Here is a 20,612-nt window from a genome sequence, read left to right on the forward strand (position 1 = left end):
ACCCTAACAGGACTGCACATGGTGGATACATCAGAAATTCCGAAAAGCCGTAGGTAACTTCAGAAAACTTAATACCAGCCACGAAAGACATTTTCAACATAACATTTAGGCACTCTATACTTTGGAATCGCCACAAAATATTCCGACGAGAGTTAATGCACTTTGTGATTATGTCTACTCGAAGGTAATTCTTAATTAAAATCTATAATTATTAAATAACATTTTAAAATCAGAGTCCATTCCATTCAGATAATGACGGTGAACCATTTGCAGCATTGTGTTTTAGTTCAAAGATTCGGCTAAACTACTTCTATTACTGATCCTGGTACTCATCTCTCGCGGTACCTTTTTTTTTTTTTAAACAGAAGAACCTATAACATTCACTGATAAGCATCTTCCCCCTTTTCCTGATAATACTCAAATAAGAATGCCCCTATTCAACTTTAAAGGTACTTTTTGTATTCTCTGCTGCAATTGCTTTCTTAGCACGTAAAACTTTAGCAAATGGGGGGGCATCCTGGAGATCAGGAAACATCAGCCAAGTAGCCCTCACTGATTCTTAGGCTGAGTTCATTTCCACTGTCACTTTGTGGCTAAGTATGTTGTTCTATCCCTATGTTCCTACAGTTTGTGCTGCTAGATTGACTGGTATGGAGCCAAGGGGAAGGATATTTAAATCTGTCACTCTGCTTTTGCACAAGTCTAAGGCCACCCACACCTGGTCTAACCTGAGGGAAAACTTACTGATCTCTGCAGGTGAGATCTGGGGCTTCTGTCTCTTTGTCTGAAGACTGAAGAGAGGCAATGATGCCTGCCTGCTGAGATGCCATTAACTCCAGCTGAACTTCCTGGATTTGAATATAATCTAGCACGGTTAGAATTCAGAACGTTGATGCTAATTGTTCCCGTGGAGAATAAGGTGCGTTTGCTCAGTGGTACACATTTATGTAGCCAAGAAAACAATCAGAAAGTCTTCCAGAATTTTCAGATTACAGTCTTCAAATTGACTCATCATAATCATCAATGACTAGCTTATAAAGATCTACCCAGAGAAACAAATTTGAGACTTATCTGACTCTAAATTGTGCAGAAAAGAGCACAATAATTTCCCATAGGAGAATGGGGTGTTTCATCATGGGGATCAGTGGTAAGTTAATTACACTCCTAATGTTTTCTGGCATACTTGAAGAGACAATTAGCATGAGTAAATCACGAGTGAGATGACAAGTTGGTTAACATTTGTGTGTTTGTCAGAGGACATGTGAGCTTGCTATTAAGCCTCTGAGTGAGTGGGGATGGGCAGAGAAGGGCACAGGAATGAGAGGTGGTTAACTTCAGGTTCAGCAGAGATAATAAGAACCAGTTACTACTAGTGGCTAAACATGGATGTGAGATGCAAATCAGGTAAGACTCGTTCAGTTCTAGAAATTCACCTCACCAAGAGTCGATGGTTGGTTTGGGCAATTCACATGAAATCTAGCCACCTCTCCCGAGCAAGGAGGGTGAGGTGGTAAATGAAGGTGAATTCTAGTGGAGGCTGCTTTTCGTCCTCAAAGTTTCATCTTTCTATGGATATTCTACAACATCTATCTTGTGATTAGGACCCGAGGCTCAGGACAGCACAGTTAAGATTACAGTCCCTTTCTGGCGCTTTAGAATGGCCACAGCTTGCTCATGAGTAACACATTCCAGCGTCTCGCCATTAACAGCTAAAATCTGATCGCCTCGCTTCAATCGGCCGTCGTCTGCAGCTGCTCCCTACAAACAAGAGACATTCCAGTTTAATCCAGGGCCAGGCAGTTCACAAATAATATTAATATTATGGTGTGCTTATGAAAAGAGCAACTTTGCAAACTACCAGTTAAAGTTATTGCTAGGTAATGTTTTTAAACCAGGAAAATTAAGAATGTGGGATGTGTTATTTGAATAATGGTTGGATAGTAACCATAATTATGCACTATTTAGGTAACATACTAGTAGAAATGTACTAACATTCATGTTTCTTTTAATACAGGTAGGGCCTTATTTCAATATTCAGAACGGAAGGGAATTTGAATGTCATATTCACGAATACATAATATACTGACAAAGGCAGAAATGAATCTGGTGTTAGTCTTATTCCCAAAGCCATCATTCTATAGGGTTCCCATTGCATTATTAAGATAGCAGCACTGACGGGATCTGTCAAAAGTAAGTGTGGTCTCAGGGCGCCTAGCTGGCTCAGGCCTGGCTCTCAGCCTGCTCTAAGGAGTGAATGTATGGCACATGGTATTTACTCAATAATGGTGGTAGCATAAAAAAATGAACTCTCATGGTGATCGAGCTCATGTTTTCAGATCTCACAGTCTCTGAAAAGCTGTTCCCTAAATGTTCGGGATTTTTGTAGTCGTTCGGCCAATTTCTTGTTGGCTAATGGTGAAATCTGGCTGGCTGCTGGAAAGACTGAGACCTGAACTTGGCTTTGACTTTGAAGTTTCCAACCAAATACCTGAAAGAAAATGGAAGGTTCTGACAGCCCGTTAGTCAGACTGAGTTCCCCAGATCCTACACATTCAAAGTGCCTGTCATGTTTCTTATTCTGGAGGGGAAAAAAGACCTCAATGGGCCAAATTAATTTCTTAGTTGAGCAACAGAATTTTTTATAGAAGAAGCTTAGGGACAAAGGTCCCATAAAAACCTACACCCTGTGGGCACCTGAGACCCAGAAACTTGAGAAGACAAACATTTTTAAGAATAAATGATTGTTGCTGGGTGCCTGGCTGGCTCAGCCTGTGGAGCATGAGGCTCTGGATCTCGGGGTCATGAGTTTGAGCCCTGCGTTGGGGTGTGGGGATTACTGAAATAAATGAACTTTAAAAAAGGTGTTTGTTGTTTAAAAGCATGTAAAAACATATAGCTATATTTCCTACCCCCTCTAAATTCTTATGGGGAAATGTTTAGCTTAGTGTCAAAATTCATTTTTAGAAGTATCTCACCATTAAAAAAAAACACCCAAAGAACTTTTGCCAGTTTTTGGCTTATTGATTCTCTAAAGAAAACTTACAAATTTGGATATACTGGTTCACTCAAACAAATGAAAAAAAAAGTCCTCAAGGACATATTATAATAAATGCTATGGAACTATCTAAAAATAATGATAGTAATTGTTTGCAGTGGAATGTTCTTTGAATTGAGACTGAACAAGGAGGCCATTGGCTAGGGCTTTAGAACGTTTTTTTTTTTTTAATTCGAGCTTTTCATTTTTAAGTGTGTCTCATTTTACAAATAAAGGTCCGTTCCTTAAAAAATAAAACGTATCAAGGATGTCCAACATTTCCTCTCAGGTTACCACCTACAGAGGTGCTTTCTAAATGAGCTCTGTCAAGGAGGACCTTTGAAAAGGGACTCTGTGGGATCTTCTGTGCACTCACTGTGCCCACTACTTTGTCCCGCCGTGACCTGATGGTGGTTTCTTTTCAAAAACCCACCAGCCAGGCACGGCCATTTCATCCTCAGTTGTATGTTCTGCTGACCTGACCGAAGGTGCCTGGCTCTGGTCCCACAGTCTATGGGTTGTCTAGATGGGTACTGCTGGGATGACTGCTAAGTCTGGGCAGGCCAAAAGGCCTGAGAAACTAACCAGTCCTCTGTGTGAACACAGTGGACCCACCTGCACTTATGTAGTGAGCAGGGCATTACAGACATTCTGGAAGGGCTTTACAGGGGCCAATGCAAGGAAGGAGAATGTGTTTCTTACTATTCTTATCTACATAGCTGGCTCTTTTAAATCCAAAGTATAATAGTTCCCTCGAAGAATAATTATCACAACTACTTATGGTGTTGTCTTAGGAAAAGGAGGGTCTGTAGGTAGCTTACTACCTTGGGAATTATCAGACTGGGGCAGCGCTGCTATCTGGAAATGTTTCTGATCTGCCCTCCTTCTCCCCTTTCGCCCATCACCGGGTCAACAGATATGTGGTTTGGAAATAACACATCTTCCTAACAGGCACCCTAACAAATTGGAGATAGGTGGGTAAATCTGTAGCTCCCTAACGTGTTCTGAAAGCAAACGCCAAGTGACTTAAGGATTATGTCCGGTCATGGTTAGGTTCAATTAACCAGTGATAAAAGCTGCACTTGCTATTTAGTGTATAATGGAGCTTTCTAGAAGGAGTAGCTATGTTATTTCTTCTCTTGAAGACCTTTATTTCCTTAGGAAAAAGCAGTAGGAGGCCACTGGGTCAATTATTAAACAAATGACTGTGATAAAACCCATGAAGTCTTGCTGTCAATACTAAGTCCTTTTCAGAGATCTTAAAAATTTAGAGTAAAATTGGATTCCAACTTTAAAAAAGTCACAATAAAGTTAAAAATAACTTATCTAGGGGCGCCTGGGTGGCTCAGTGGATTAAGCCGCTGCCTTCGGCTCAGGTCATGATCTCGGGGTCCTGGGATCGAGCCCCGCATCGGGCTCTCTGCTCCGCGGGGAGCCTGCTTCCTCCTCTCTCTCTCTGCCTGCCTCTCTGCCTACTTGTGATCTCTCTCTGTCAAATAAATAAATAAAATCTTTAAAAAAAAAAATAACTTATCTAAGGGGCGCCTGGATAGCTTAGTTGGAAGAGCGTGTGATTCTTGATCTCGGGGTTGTGAGTTCAAGCCCCACAATGGGTGTAGAGATAACTTAAATGAATAAACTTAAATACTAATAGTAATAAAAACCTATCCAAGAGCCATCTAGAGTCAGCATTAGGAATGTACACTGTGACCTATGTGTCAAGGATGTATTAGTATATTTAGTTCCTGAAGAGCACTATTACCCAGCTGGAGTCTAATTCAGTGCCCTGATCCTGCAAGTACTTTAGCAGAGGACTGGAACAGAGAGAGCAACTTCAGCTAATGCATCCTGAGGTTATTGGTGACGGACGGCCATGGCTCATACAGGGCTTTCCACCACAGCCTTCTGCTGTCATCTTTTCTGGAAGGAGAAAGCCAAACTTTTGTACTAGCCCAGAATAATACTTCCAAGGCCAGCTTCCAAACAGTGTGGCACTGCTCCTTATGTTGCATTCTTGAAAGAAGACACTCTTTAAGATCTACTTTTGTAATAGGGTCCAAAGAAAATGACATTTCCTGGAACTCCACTCTTACAAGAGGACTCTTCCTTCACTAGTCTGGTGTGGGAATGTCCTACACAAGTTAAAAATGAAAAGCATATAAGCACACACCCAGCTATACCTACAAGTAAGCAAAACAAAGCACTTAAAAAAAAAATCTCACCTAGGTTAAAAAAAAAAAAGTACAGTAAAAAGGAAAAAAATACCTTTGCAAATATAGTCTTGACATAAATTGGCAGGTCTCCATGGGGACTTCCATAACCCCCTACAATACTAAACCCCAATCCTTCAGAGCCTTTCTCCAAAGTAATAATCTTAGGTGGAGGTGTTCTGAAAACACAATGCACGCTGTTTAATTCGAGAATAGATACTGAGAGGGAATTTCATTTTAATGGAAGAACACAGATTTGAGAGAGACTTTCACACTGAGAAACTATGAAGGCCAGTTTATGAAATCGGAACTCTCAAGAGAGCAATCTAGAAACTTACTTTTTACATTTCCCGTGTCACACGGGACTGATGAGCAATATGTCTTTAATGACTTGAGATTTTAGGGGTTTCTCTTTCATAAAATGCACTGTTTTTTAATGAAAAGTAAAGTCGCCATCCTGAGGTTGTCACAACACCCTTCCATATGCTTTGTTTTTAACTTCGACACAAACTGTTTAAAGCTGAATGAGACTGTCTTTACATTCTTAAAGAAGGTGTGGGGACGGAGAGGTGGGGGACCGCTTCGCTCAGTGGCAGACTGCCACTGGGCAAGTGGGCTTCTATGTAGGACAGGGGACCCCAGCCCGAGAGCTCAGTACATTGCTGCTCCTTTTCTGCCCCACTAGCCTCACACTCCTCGCCCACCACTTCCTGCTAGGGGACCCAGGGTGGGAGCTCAGTCTTCAAAGCCCTCCTCCAAGGTGATGCTTTCCCTTGGGAGAAACAGCCAATCCTCCTTTGTGCCCCCTCTGCAGTGGGGCCAGGTGTCCACGGCACCCTCGCTATACTGGGGCGGGACCGCTGAGTCGTCTTTCTGCTCTATTGGACTATGAGCTCCTTAAGTCTGTCATCTGAGTGTTCCCAGCTGTCTGGACTGTGCTTGTCACAAACTCAGGATCATGACTGCATCCGTGAAAAGTGAAATCCGGGAGAAAAAGAGAAACCAAGGAGAAGCAAAATGGATAAAGACAGTCTGTTTCCAACGGGTAATTTAAATTTTCAAAGTTTTGTCCAGTGTGGAAGTCTTCTCTCTTAGAAATAACATGGCTAAAAATTAAATGATCTATGCAGGCTCAAGTAGTTTCATCTTAGCGAATGCCAATTTCTTATTCCCAGATGCCCTTGTCCAAAGGGTAAAAACCTAAAGGAACCCCAGGATGCCGGTGCCTGCCGTCTTACTCGCAGGAGTTTTCGTATTACATGCTGGTCACCTCACTTGGTTTGTGGCAACGTGCACATCTGAGGGGCAGAGCCCTGTCACACAAACTCAGCCAGTCATGGATTTAGAGAAATCTGCAAAACTGGGACATAAGCCACCTTTGCATATACTGTTTTGTCCAACTAGAATATTCTTCTCTCTCCTCAGTTTTGGCCGGCTTCTGTTCGGGTAGATTTTCAGCTGCCACACCGATACCGGTTGTTTGCTGATATACTTACTGGTTGTTTACAGCAGGCCATCCATAGTAATTGCTGAACGTGCATGTCCTAGAAATCGTTAACTCTTTTGAATGCCCCTCTTGCTTATTCCAATTCTTTTAAAACTGAGTGGAAGCACCTGTGTCTCCAAGGACATGCCCTAATAGAGTTGTGCCCCCACTTCCATGGTTTCACAGGACCCCATGCTTACTTAACTTTCTCAGGGAACCTGGCTCCCCTAGGGGCCTGTTTTCACGATTCTCCCCAATTCCTTGAAGACTGGGGCAATGTGTTCACCTGTGGTTTTTAAGTTTGAATCCTCAGAACCCAGTACTTGCACAGTATCTGGCCTTTGAAAGGTGCTCAATAAAGACATGTTGAAATAATGATAAATTATCCCTTATGGTCACATGGTAATGAGGTCATGAATAAGACTCCCCATTTCAGGACTTCAAGGCCTTGTAAGTACTCTCAGTAGTGGTCCACTGGCCAGACATGAATTGGATTCATGGTACCTCTTCCAAACACAGCCCCTGTTTCTAAGGATACTGAAATAGGAATTTAGACATCCAAAGTCATTGTTTAAGAGCTGGGGCCTGGGTGCCACCAAATCATTAGAGACTGTCGTAATTATGCTGCTTCACAATTAGAGACCTGTTTTCAGGAGGTGGGGGGACGTAACTCCACTCCTCAGTTGGCAACATCAGATGGGAGTTTGCCTCCCTTTATCTCACATTTTCAATTTGTTTTAATTTACTTTCATAAAAGTAATTACTTTCATAAAAAAAAAAATCTCCGAATGTTAACAGTGGTTGGATTCTAAATAATTTATAGATTCTTTTACGGCAGTGGTTCCCAAATTGCCAGGAGCTGTGGTTCCTAGCAAAGGAACCAAGATCACCAGGGCAGCTCTGCATTTCCATAGGGACATCAAAGGACGCTAAAGGTACATAATTACTCTTCTATAATAGGGTCCTGATCCCACCCCCCCCCCCCCCCCCCCCGCCCCAGGATAGGGCCATTGTAACTTGAAAATATCTTAATTTTATGTATTTGTCATATTTTAAAAAAGTTTTTTTTTATTTTTAACATATAATGTATTATTAGCCATGTTTTAACAGCATGCATTTATTCCTGTCGTAATGAGAAAAAAGTAAAATGAACTTAAGTTTAATATTCTTTCCTCAAGAAAAACAAACTCAAAGGTATGATTTAAGCTGCGAAGTACCAGGAGAAAATTTGAAATGTCTGTGATCATCAGAGCTTTCCAGTGAAACATTCAGATCCATCAACAAGCCTTTACGGAGCACATGCTGGTGACCAGGCACTGGCGGTTCTGAGAGGTGTAACTTTAGGCAGCATTTCTCAAAGTACAGACCCTCTGTCCACCTGTAGCAAAGCTGTCCTGGGGAACCCGCTGTAGACCCCCTCATCAGAATCTCTGAGAACGGAGCCGGAGAAATTAGCCATTTAAAAAATGCTCCTTAGACATTTAATATGCACATTCTAGGGTGAGAACCACTGCTTTCGTTAAAGGCAATGACTGTTTTCATGGGAGAATGCCAGCAAGTATAGCACTAGGATTACTCTCAGAACAAGATTTTAGCTTAGAAAACACAGTTCCCTGCATAATAAAGCAGGGTGCCCCTGGGGGCAGTCAATCTGTGATTTGTTAAGGTGGGAGGCATGTGTCAAATTGACCGGATCAGTGTGTGCATGGGCCCTCTCTTAGGGAAGTTCTATCTGGAACCAAGTCTGGTGAGAAATCAGGAAACAACCTTGGTGCGTTCTTGGAGATCCTCCAGGAGTTAGAAAAGGTAATGCGTACCTCCCCCTCTTCTTCTTTAGAGAACACACTCTAGTTTCTGGAAAAGGTCTCACTGAGCCTTGCCCATACGTAGAATAGGCACTCTGCACCTAGAATACTCACTCTGTGTCTTCTGGGTGGTGGTCAGCAGTGGGAGAACCAAGGTGGTAGCTTGGAGACATGTGTTCAAGCTGAGTTGCTATGGCACTTATATTGGTATCTGCTACAACCTGGGGGAAAACCAGAACAGGATAATCCACTATAAGTCAGGGGAGAATTAGAGAAACCATACTATACTCAATGGTTGGGTCTCATACTCATCTGATTCAACCTATCTGCAGCATTTGGAAACAAATGATTATTCTCTCAAACTTTTTTTTTTTTCCCTCAAACTTTTTTTTTTAAAGATTTTATTTATCTGATGTAGAACGAGCAAGCGCATAAGCACACAAGCAGATGCCCTGCTGAGCAGGGAGCCTGATGCGGGGCTCAATCCCAGCACCGGGGGATCATGATCCGAGCCAAAGGCAGACGGTTTAACAGACTGAGCCACCCAAGCGCCCCTCAAGCTGTTTTCTTCGTTTGGTTTCAACAATACGACTTTACTAGTTTCCTCTCCACTGGCTTGCTTTTCTTCTTATCTCCTAAACCTCTAGGGCAGTGCCACAGGGCTCCACCCTTTAGTTTCTTATCTCTCTCATCTAACCCTCCCTAGTTAACTCATCTTATCTCATCTCCCACTAATGGATCTTCTAAATATCATCTATGTAATGATAATTCCCCGACTCTTAACTCCAGCTCTCTCTATCCAATCACCAGTTAGTAGGATGTCCAACAGGTGTGTCAGAGCTTATGCAGGCAGCACTGAGCCCACCCCTGTGACCTCTGTCTGTTCTTGTGGACTTCCTCATCTCAGGTAACTACAACCTCATTCTTTGTTTCAGCCAATGACCTGGTGTTGTCCTTGACTACTCCTTCTCTCACAACCCGCATTCAGTCCTCACGGAAGGATTTTATTTATTTATTTGTCTGAGAGAGAGAGAGACAGTGCACACAAAAGCAGGGAGAGGGGCAAAGAATGAGGGAGAAGCAGACTCCCCATTAAGCAGGAAGCCAGACATGGGGCTCAATCCCAGGACCCTGGGATCATGACTTGAGCCAAAGGCAGACACTTGACCAACTGAGCCACCCGGGTGTCCCTCTATTGGTCTGTCCACAAAATCCTCTCTTGCCTGGAGTTCTACAAAAGACCCCTTGCTGTTCTCCTTGCTTCAGCCCCTCTCTGGCTCACTACAGAGCAGCTAGAATGGCCCTGTTCAAATACAGCAGGTTATTACACTCCTCTGCTTAAAACTGTCCAAAGGGAACCCAGCTCCCTAGGGTCACAAACTTAAGTCACATACACATTCAAATAATATTTGGCGAATGAAAGAAAGAAGGAATGACTGATTCTCTATTATGTTTTTTTTAGATGTTTCCAAACAATAGTATATGACATGTAAACATTCACTTTCTATTTTTCATCTGCAAATAACATTCAAAAGCATGCAAAAGAAATATAGTATGCCTCTCACAGCTCATAGTAGGACACAGAGTGAGGTTCTCGAGTTCTGTTTCTCCATTAAAATGGTGCTGTGCCTGAATTTCAGCTTTCTCGGCTATTGAATGGGAATCATAAAAGCCTGCCTTGTGTGCTTAGCCTGGAGATGTCTTCCATCTCTTCAGAGCTTCTCTCTCCAGAGCTCCTGGGCTACTCCTGCTTCTTATCAGTGGTTCTTCTAGATTATAGAAGATGGTATGGAGTGGGGGGACTTGACACCAATGCAAAGGGACTGGATTTGACTGCAGTTTCAGAATGAGCCAAGAGAGGGCACGGCTGCCCAAACTGCCAGGTTTAGCTGCATCTACAAGGAAAGCAACAGGCCCACCCTGGTGAATCAGAACACATTTTGGTGAAGTAGCCTATTCTGGGGGAAAACACAGCTGTGTGCAAGTTATGGAATCTTCTGGAAATACCATCGTATATAGAATGGCTGAGTGAACTGGGCAAATATTTAGGATGAGACAAGGAGGAAAAGATGGATTCGTCTTGACCACAAGAGCCCCTCCACTTTCCACCAGCCCTTTTTGTAGTCTCCCCACAGCAAGTGTATTAGAGAAGTTGTCTCTGCCTATGACCTCTGTAATCTCAACCTACACCATCTTCATGAACCACTCCACCCTGGCAGCCCCGCCCCCCGGCTCCATCACCAGAACTAAACTTCTATCACGCATTTTCTGGCCTTCCTCCTGCTGCTGGGGCCCACTTTCCCACCTCTTGGTTATTCTACTCACCCCTATGGCTCAGTCCTGTGTTCAATTCCCACATGCACACATAGGGTCTAGGTGACAATGTTTATACTCCCATAGCTTTAAATGCCAACAAAGTGCTGAAAATTCCCAGCCTAGTCTGCTGTATCCAACTGCCAAGTTACCATCTGCATTAGCTAATTCAAACTCTTGATCCAACAACCATTTTGGAATTCACTTTCCTTCTAGTTTTCCCTCTTAGTACATGGTAGCTCTGACCACCTGATTAAAATGTGCTAGGTGTAAGACTGGAAATACTTGATTGCTGACGGGTGACCACTGTCGAACTAGAAAGGATGCCGGGAGGCTAACCACACAGAATGCTTACTCTCTATCACCCAGCTACATCCCTCTCACCTGCCATATGTAATCCACCACCAAGTCCTCTGGAGTCTACCTCTAATGTACTTCTCTTTTTTTTTTTTTAAAGATTTTTTATTTATTTAATTGACAGAGAGATCACAAGCAGACAGAGAGGCAGGCAGAGAGAGAGGGAAGCAGACTCGCTGCTGAGCAGAGAGCCCGATGTGGGACTCGATCCCAGGACTCCGAGATCATGACCTGAGCCGAAGGCAGCAGCTCAACGCACTGAGCCACCCTGGCGCCCCTCTAACTACTTCTCAAATCTGCTTCCTTTTTGCCCCTATGGTGACCATTCTAATCAATTCATCATTATCAGCTGCCTTGAACCAGCATCGCCATTCATCCTCTTCTAATCTCTCTTCTATGCAACGGCCAGTTATCTTTTTCAATATAAAATGGATAATGACACTTCCCTGCTTAAAACCTTTCAGCGGTCTCACTCTGTACTTGGAATAAAACTCAGACTCTCTAATTACACACACAAAGGTCCTCCCCTAGCCTGCTCCTCTAATCCCGTCAACCTCCTCCCATTCCAACCACACTCCAGTTCTCTCTGCCCACAATCTTACCCCCCACCCCCCAACAAAACCCACCAGTTGGCCTGGTATCAGCTTACAAGTCACTTTCCTTATATCAGCCTTCTTTACTACTGGTGCTTAAATAAATTTCTCCTGTTTTCCTCTCCATGGCACTCGCAAAATATTTTTTTTTTTTTAAAGATTTATTTATTTGACAGAGAGAGATCACAAGTAGGCAGAGAGACAGGCATAGAGAGAGGAGGAAGCAGGCTCCCTGCCAGGCAGAGAGAGCCCAATGTGGGGCTCGATCCCACAACCCTGGGATCATGATCCGAGCCAAAGGCAGAGGCTTTAACCCATGAGCCACCCAGGCGCCCCTCGCAAAATATTTCTAACAAACTGATGATACGTATTTCTGTGACTGCTAACAGGTCTTCCCTACCTCCCCACCACAGGATCCATGAGGATAAGGACTGCTTCTTAGTGTTAAGGTGCCTGGCATCTAATAATTGCTTAATGAGTATTTGTGGAGTGAATGAATCCAAAACCTTCCTAAGGAACAGGGATTAAGGGACTCAATTTTCTGAATTTCCACGGAACAGACTGAGACATAGAGGCTACAAGGAGACTGGGTTTGGGTCCTTTTAGGAGAGAAAAAACTCTAGTTAGGCCCTTCCAGACGGAATGGCACAGCTCGTTGGGGCATAAGCATCCCATCGAAGCTAGCACTCAAACAGACGCTCAAAATCTATTAATTTGGGATACAGTAATGATGTTCCTGTACTTGGGGCGAGAATTTGGACTTGTGCTCTCAGCTGACAATGAAAACAGACCATCCATTGTGGGGCTGAGGAAGAAAGTCAGTAAAATATTGTTTTCTTTAAGGTACCTCAGGATTTGATGGCAACTTGCTCCTTTCTTTGGTTTGTTCAGTCTCTAACAGCCCAACGACTACTGAGATCAGCTGAGCACTTACGTTACACTAAGCGCTCTCCTGAGTCCCTGTAGAGGTAGGTGCCACTCTTATTCCTGTATTTTAGACAGATGAAGCTGGAGCAGAGAGGTTAAGGAACGTTCCAAGGTCAGTTAAGGAGGGAGGGCTGGTTTTGTTTCTACATCATTTCAGTCCAGAATTTTGTGCTCTACATCATGTGCAGTGTGAGGGTACAGACCTGGTCTTGGACCCTCACACCAGGCAATCTGACTCTCTCTGCATATAATTAAGTACAGTCTAGATATGGTGTCAGGGAGGGAGAGAGCCAGAGAGATAGTTGAACAGGCAGTTACAAATAGAGCAGATCATCATGGCCTGTGGTTGATGACAGGCCGGGAAACTCCCTGGCTCTTACAAGATCCTATAAGAAGAGGGCTCAGGGTGTGGAAGATATGCCCATGGCTGTTCCTGAAGGATTTTTTTTTTTTTTTAAACTCTTAGAAAAAGAATACACTTTCAAGAGTCCATGAAATCGGTCATATAAATTGTGAAACCAAAGTCACAGTTCTACTTGGGTAAAAATCAATTTTTTTTTGTCTAGCTAGAAAATATAAAAACATTTCTAACAGGACTGTCTTTTAGAAAAGCTCATATCCCTCTAAAATCTAAACGCCTCTTGCTTATCCTCAACCCTGAAATAAAAAAGGCCACCCACCCACAGATGATATTAAATCCCAGGGGCTTACCTAGGATCCTTGGAGCTGTTCAAGCTCCTCTTTTGTAGGAGTGGAAGCCAAGAAGCTAGATGGGAAATGTGAAGGATTTTCACTGATGGCTTAGTCTTTTGTAGGAAGCCAAGGAGAACATAAACCCATCACCCCCAGAATGACCCTATAGCCCCAAGGTATCTGCATTAACCATCTTACTCTCGGAGTTGATTGGTCTTCCCAGGGACTGATTTGTGGAAGATAATAATCTGATCTCAGAAGGGTATATATGTTTGGCTGGGTACAAGTCCAAGGAGATGTGGCCTATGAGTCTTAGTTCAGCCCCGCTTCTGAAGTGTTCTCCCCCATCAACGCCAGGGACTGAACAACATGGAGGTAAGGCTGGGAAAGGTCTATTTATGGGTTTTGAAGATGGGGGAAGGCAAACAGACTAATAGGAGGTTTCCTCATTTTTTTTTTTTTTTTAAATAAATCTAGAACTCCCAGGTACAAACTTCTGTGGTAGTTTCTGAGGATAGAGACGAGAGTAGAGGAAAGCAGATGTGTTCCATCCTTCAACAGAAAGGCTGGCAGTTGATGTTACCTTGTGTGGGGGGCAGACAGGAATGCATGCTATTCAAAGTGGAGAGAGAAGAGGGGAAGGACAGCCTTTCTGGGAAAAGCAAAGAAAAAGAAGGCTTTGAGGTCCTCAGACAATGGGTATTAAGGTCTGTGCAACTTGAAAATGTGGTTCGGGAGCTGTGGTGTCTGGAGTCTTTGGTCCCAGCTAGGGCCAGCTCCATTTCCACAATACTCAGATCAGCAACCTTTCTTCTCAAAGAAAGTCCCCTGGGGACTGGAGATACGGCAGATGTCTTCCTCACTTCCCACTCACAGTTCAGAACCATTCACCTGGTTCAAAACCTGTAGGTCCTTTAAGTTTATGTCGTCCTTTATTGCTGCACATAGTGCTGCTACATATACCTTGAATGGTTCTTTAACACCGATCACTAGATGTGGCCCTGCTGGGTGAGGGACGCACAGAGGAAAGGTAACAGACCTTCTGAAGCTGCCACATGGCTACAGCAGTTTGAACTCTAACTGGGTTTTAATGAAAGTACTTTGTTTCCTCACCTTCTCCCCAACCTTGTTAGGATCAAATATTTAGTAAGTGCCTACCCGAAGAGAGGGACGCCACTGGTCTGAAGGAAGATGAGGAGGAAATCCCTGTACCTGAGGAGAGGGAGACATGTGACATGAAAGAGGTAGACGCCACTCTACATAAGGGGAGAGAGACTCGTGAAATGACAGAGAAGGAGGAAGCCACCGTAGCGGAGGGGAGAGAGACTCATGAAATGAAAAAGGAGGACGTCACTCCACTTGAGGAGGGGGAGACTCGTGAAATGAAAGACAAGAAAAAGAAAGTCACTTTATCTGACAGGAAGACTTGTGATATGAAGGATGGGGAAGAAGCCCTATCCTCTGAATCTAATGAAAAAGCGGAGGCCTGTGAATTAGTGGAAGAGGAAGAACCAATAAGGATGTTTCCCCCTCCAATGGCCATTACGCCTCACTCCATGTTTCCCCCTCCAACCGCCATTACACCTCACAGCGTGTTTCCCCCTCCAACTGCCCTTGCCCCTCACAGCGTGTTTCCCCCTCCGAATGGACAAACTGTATTTTCCCCTCCAGGAGGGTATTTATTCTGATATGCTTTCTCATGCCTCAGCTTCTTGTGGCATTTATTAATTCAGGTTAAAGGCAAAACTAAATTGAATCAGAACTGTATGTTCTATATTAAAATGATGTATGCTTGATACTTTCTGAGTCATAAAGCACACGTTTTTATTGCATGGACCCTAATATGAGTACCTTTCCTTAAAAACAGGTTTTGGGGAGGGCGGTGGCTCAGTGGGTTAAGTGCCTGCCTTCAGCTCAGGTCATGATGCCAGGGTCCTGGGATGGAGACCAGGCTTAGCAGGGAGTCTGCATCTCCCTGTACCTCGGCCTAACTCCCCTTGTGCTTGTGCTTCTCTCTCTCTGAAATAGATAACATCTTAAAAAAAAAAAAGGTTTGGGGGATTGTTTTAGAGAGTTGAGAAGTCAAATATTTTCTAGATAAGTAGGATTATCGCAATGCACAAAAGCTTGAGCTCCTTGCTTCCAACTTTCCTCAGCTGCTGATCCCATAGAAGAATAAGATTAGCCAGATAAGATTAGCCCTTATATTTGTTGGGACTCAAATCCTGCAGTACAAAATACAAACTCAGCACTCACACCCATCCTGGATCCTAGATCCATAGTGTGGATATGCTGAAAACTGACAGGAAGGCTGTCAAGTTAAAGCGCTCTGAGAAAGCTAGCATCCTAAGATTGAGCATGGAACAGAGGAACAATCAAGAAAAGCTTGCCTTGTCCCAGGACTGACATTTGGTGTAATTTAATGAAGTAGAAAGCACACCGGCTTCAAGTTTTTATTTAGAATCTGAAGACACTGATTCCAGGGACATCAGAGTATATGAACTTCATTGTATCTTTTAAAAATATAATGGTTGGAAGTATCAACTTTTTAAAAAAAGTGAGGTCTTTTATTTATTTTTTTTAGAAGATTTTATTTATTTATTGGACAGAGGAGAGAGATCCCAAGTAGGCAGAGAGGCAGGCAGAGAGAGAGAGGGGGAAGCAGGACCCCTGCTGAGCAGGGAGCCCAATGCAGGGTCAGTCCCAGGACTCTGAGATCATGACCTGAGCCGAAGGCGGAGGCTTAAAACCCACTGAGCCACCCAGGCACCCGTGAAGTGTCTACTTTTTAAAGTTTGGAGTAAAATAAGGGGCAAAGTGACTGCTCGTGACATCACCATCTAGTGGCAAACATCTCACATGCCACCTGGAAAACCACTCCTTCCAGGGTTTTAGAAATGTTTGCATCTACTGACCTCAAGTCCGCATTATTATAATGAAAGTAACACAATGCACTTATTTAATGCTCACCACTGGCAATCCACTGTTTTATTAAACATGACACCTCATTTAATCCTCACAGCCACCTCGGAAGAAAGGAGCTATGATCCATATTTGTAGAGAACTGAAGAGTTAAGTGAGAGGACTCAAAACACACAACTTTCTGACATTAAAGACTCCTTGTTCTACAGAACCTCCACTGGTCTTCATTTCAACTATCAAACCTTCAGCTCTTTGTCTTTTTCCTGGAGTTCACCACTCCCTTCCTGGCATCCCTTCGCTTTCTATCCATCATGACCTCCATAGGTCAGCTGGTTACATATTAGAAACACCTGGGAAGCTTTAGACTCTCCCTCCCTCGAAGTCCATGCTACATCCCAGACCAACGAAATCCCTGGGGTAGATCCAGGAACCAGTACTGGGACAAGTGGCTTTATCGCACAGTCAAGGTGAAGAACAGCTCACAAGCCGCTCCTTAACTGAGACTCACATGTACCTTTACATGCCTCCCTGCGCCCTCCATCAACACACCTTCTCCATTCCCAAGCCCATCCATCTTTCTCCTCCAGCAGAATTTTTCTGGACCGATCTGGTAATCAGAGCTGATTAGCTCTCTGTAAGTTCCTATCTTTTAACTCTTATCAGGACAGCTCAGCAACCCACTCAATGTGACCAACACTTTCTAGGCCAGGCCCTGTGCTAGGGGCAGACACTACTTTGGATCATTTTGTGGTCTCAGGGGAAAATGACCCCCCAGGCACTCCCTATTCCCCAACTTTCTGGTTGGAGAGTTTCCAAACAAAGGATTTCACAGGAGGGATTTTCACAGAGGGGAGCGGTGGGGTGACATGGATATTCCAGGCATAGAGAATAACATGCTTTACTCTCTCTAAATAATGCATCACTCCAGTGGGTCTCAGGTTGGCCTCGGAACTAGTAGCGGCGTCACTGCAATGATCGTCACTGAACGCTTTTTTTCTTTTAAAGATTTTAAGTAATCTCTGCACTCAACGTGGGGCTTGCCCAAGATCAAGAGTCTCATGTTCTACCAACTGAGCCAGCCAGGCACCGCTTCACTGTAAAATTTTTAATATTCTGTTTCAGAGGTGTCTTCTATCTCCTTTGCTCCCAACTACCCCTTTGCTCTCTATTGACTTGCCACCAACTCTGAAAGAAAATCAATTTCTTTAAAGATTGCCAGTGATTTATCTACCAGTTGTAGTGACTTTTCCAGCTTTATTTACTTCTGCTTCACTGGTAAGTGGGCTATTTTTAAAATTCTTTTCTCCTTAAGTGTCTAGAACCTGTTTTCTTGACTCCTGGTTCTTTTCTATTTATTTTTCCAGGATATTTCTTTTTGTGTGCACATGATAAAAAATTAAATAGCACAGCACATGATAAAATATTCAACACTTTCACTCTCTAGAGGCACACTAAACACTTCTCTTTTCAATTCTAGAGGTATAAGCTAAGTAGTATGCATATAATCCTATTTTAAAATTTATCGCCTTGTTGATGTCTATCAACTCCCTATTTCAACAGATGAAATATTCCAGTGGATGAAAATTTAGCTTGCCAACCTCTTGAATTTCACATTATTTTAAAGTTCTACTTGTTTCTTGTGCTTCTTTAGATACACATAAACCTCTGTAGTTCTAACAATTTCCAACAATCTCTTTTATTTCAACTTTAAAGATTTACTTCTCATATTTTCCTCTCCACTAATATATCTCAAATAACTATGATGCTGGTATTTCATGCATTATGATGTTTGGTTGTGTTGATTTTATTATTATAACTTACAGTGTTTATATAAATGTTATTTATACTGAGTCAACTACTGTAGTATGATTACATTTCCTTTTCTTGGTACAAATTTATTTTCTTCAAGGTAACAATGATCTCATTTTAATTGTTATAGACTTATCACCAATGAGCCCTAAATTTTCCCAGTAATCTCAAACTTCTAATTAATTGGATAATTAACAAATTAATGAGATAATTAATATGTTCCTCTTCTTTCCTTTTGATGAAGAGGTACTTCTCTTAGAGTGTCTTCTCCCCCTACTCCAATTTGGGCAGGTTATTCTCTATGCTCGGTAAGTAGCTATCCTGGGACCTCCACGTTTCTTAGCATTGAATCCACTGGCTTCCCTCTTTCTTACCTGCTCTTTTGCTGGAATAACCTTCCTAAAGTAATTTTCTCAGAAATACGCTGCTGAAAAAGAGGTGCCATTTGAATCTCTTGTTCTTTCATAAGTAGCTTATACTTTTCTCTTAGGAAGTTTTAGAATGTATATAGGTATTTATCCTGCTAACTGGCTCATGGACCTTTACATAAGGTTTATTTCTTATTTTCCTGTTTCTCTTTTTGCAACTCCTATCTATTAGATATTGGATCCCTTGAATTAATTCCATGTCTTTTTTCTCTTCCATTTTCAATTGACGGTTCAAAAAGAAGTCACTGTTCTCTCTCTGTTATCTTTTTTTTTTCTCTCTATATTATCTTAATAAATATGACACATCTCTCTCTCTCTCTCCAAACTAGCAGTTGGACCCTCTTATATCAGTTTTTTAAAAAAATATTTTATTTATTTATTTTTAAAAGATTTTATTTATTTATTTATTTGACAGAGAGAGAGAGAGAGATCACAAGTAGGCAGAGAGGCAGGCAGAGAGAAAGGAGGAAGCAGTCTCCCTGCCGAGCAGAGAGCCCGACGCGGGGCTCGATCCCAGGACCCTGAGACCATGACCCGAGCCAAAGGCAGCGGCCCAATCACTGAGCCACCCAGGCGCCCCTTATTTATTTATTTGACAGACAGAGATCACAAGTAGACAGAGAGGCAGGCAGAGAGAGAGGGGGAAGCAGGCTCCCTGCTGAGCAGAGAGCCCGATGATGCCGGACTCAATCCCAGGACCCTGAGATTATGACCTGAGTCGAAGGCAGAGGCTTTAATTCACTGAGCCACCCAGGTGCCCAGTTTTTTTCCGTTTTTGTTTTTGTGGTCTGAAGAATGTCTCCAAAGGGCCTCCCAAAATACTTTGTAGACAGATGCTTAATGAATCTCCCTGAATTCAGACTCTCTTCTCCTGCCTTCCCTACTTGGTGTTGACTCCAAGCCTGTGTCCTATCTTTGTCACCACTGTTTTCATTCATTTATTCAATCAGTATCTATGATATATAACGTGCCAGGTAATGGGGATGCTGACATTGAAATGTCTCAGGTGGCTTTATTTACTGTTCCCAGCAGTGAAATCTCCCTGAGTACTGGCAGTACATTTCCTCCGCCTACTGGACATTTCCAACTACAATGTTCTCTCCCAACATCCTCTTACCATACCCCTAGTTTAGTCAGTGCTACCTCAATCCTTCCATTCTGCTACACTCTTGAATGTTTGCAAAATTTCTTAATAGGCCCAAAACAAGCCTCACAAGTTCCTTTAGTGATAAAAATCTCTGATATGCTCTTTTTATCTTCTGTGTTCTCAAAGATGCACCAAAAAAAAAAAAAAAAAAAAAAAAAAAAATTTAGCAGAGAGTCTGGGTTACCTGATTTCCTGATTTTGTCCAAAAAAGGTTTCATGGTCATTCTACAGATAAAAAAGCTTAACCAGATAAAACTATCAGACTAGAAAAGCAAATATAATTAGGAACATTTAAAATGACACCATGTAGCCACATCCATCTCCACTGACCAATTTATCATTGAGAATAAGAAATCATCCGACTTTAAGGGCAGTAATATCTACCTTTTATTAACACCCAGAGATAGCAATTTATACTGTGAGGAGAAGCTTCTGGGAAGTGTTGGTCTTCTCGTCCACTCTTTCCCCTGCACCATCCTGCCGTCTGCTGATTCAGACCTTAATCTTCCCTGTGCAACCAGCAGTTGCTGACTGCTTTGCCTGATACACCCTCGTAAGTCTTTTCCACATCAACAGACACAATTACCTAACCTTCCCTACTGCTCAGCCTATGGGCTGGCTCACTTGACAATAAAAATAATTACCCAGTGCCAAGTCAGCTGTAATAACTGTACTGCTGGTACTATATGCACACTGTTTTTTTTTTTTTTTTTTTTTAAGATTTTATTTACTTATTTGACACAGAGAGATCACAAGTAGGCAGAGAGGGAGGGGGGAGAGCAGGCTCCCTGCTGAGCAGAGAGCCCAATGCGGGGCTCCATCCCAGGACCCTGAGATCATGACCTGAGCTGAAGGCAGAGGTTTAACCCACTGAACCACTCAAGTGCC

General features: G+C 42.8%; 1 protein-coding gene across 6 annotated transcripts in view; it reads right to left on the minus strand.

The window, feature by feature from the left end:
- Positions 1 to 1,245: 1,245 nt before the first annotated feature.
- PATJ (PATJ crumbs cell polarity complex component) overlaps positions 1,246 to 20,612 on the minus strand; it is a 366,180-nt gene continuing 346,813 nt past the window's right edge. For 5 of the 6 annotated variants that reach the window (XM_045999612.1, XM_045999585.1, XM_045999595.1 and 2 more), the window contains 3 exons: positions 8,650 to 8,756; positions 5,300 to 5,423; positions 1,246 to 1,758 (listed from right to left, as the gene is read on the minus strand). In XM_045999612.1, the coding sequence (XP_045855568.1) occupies positions 1,612 to 1,758; positions 5,300 to 5,423; positions 8,650 to 8,756 (378 nt within the window). In that variant the 3' untranslated portion in view covers positions 1,246 to 1,611. The remainder of the gene's footprint in view (positions 1,759 to 5,299; positions 5,424 to 8,649; positions 8,757 to 20,612) is intronic. The other variant, XM_045999622.1, reaches the window with a different exon arrangement.

Source organism: Meles meles, chromosome 1, assembly GCF_922984935.1.
Source record: "Meles meles chromosome 1, mMelMel3.1 paternal haplotype, whole genome shotgun sequence".
Taxonomy (NCBI): domain Eukaryota; kingdom Metazoa; phylum Chordata; class Mammalia; order Carnivora; family Mustelidae; genus Meles; species Meles meles.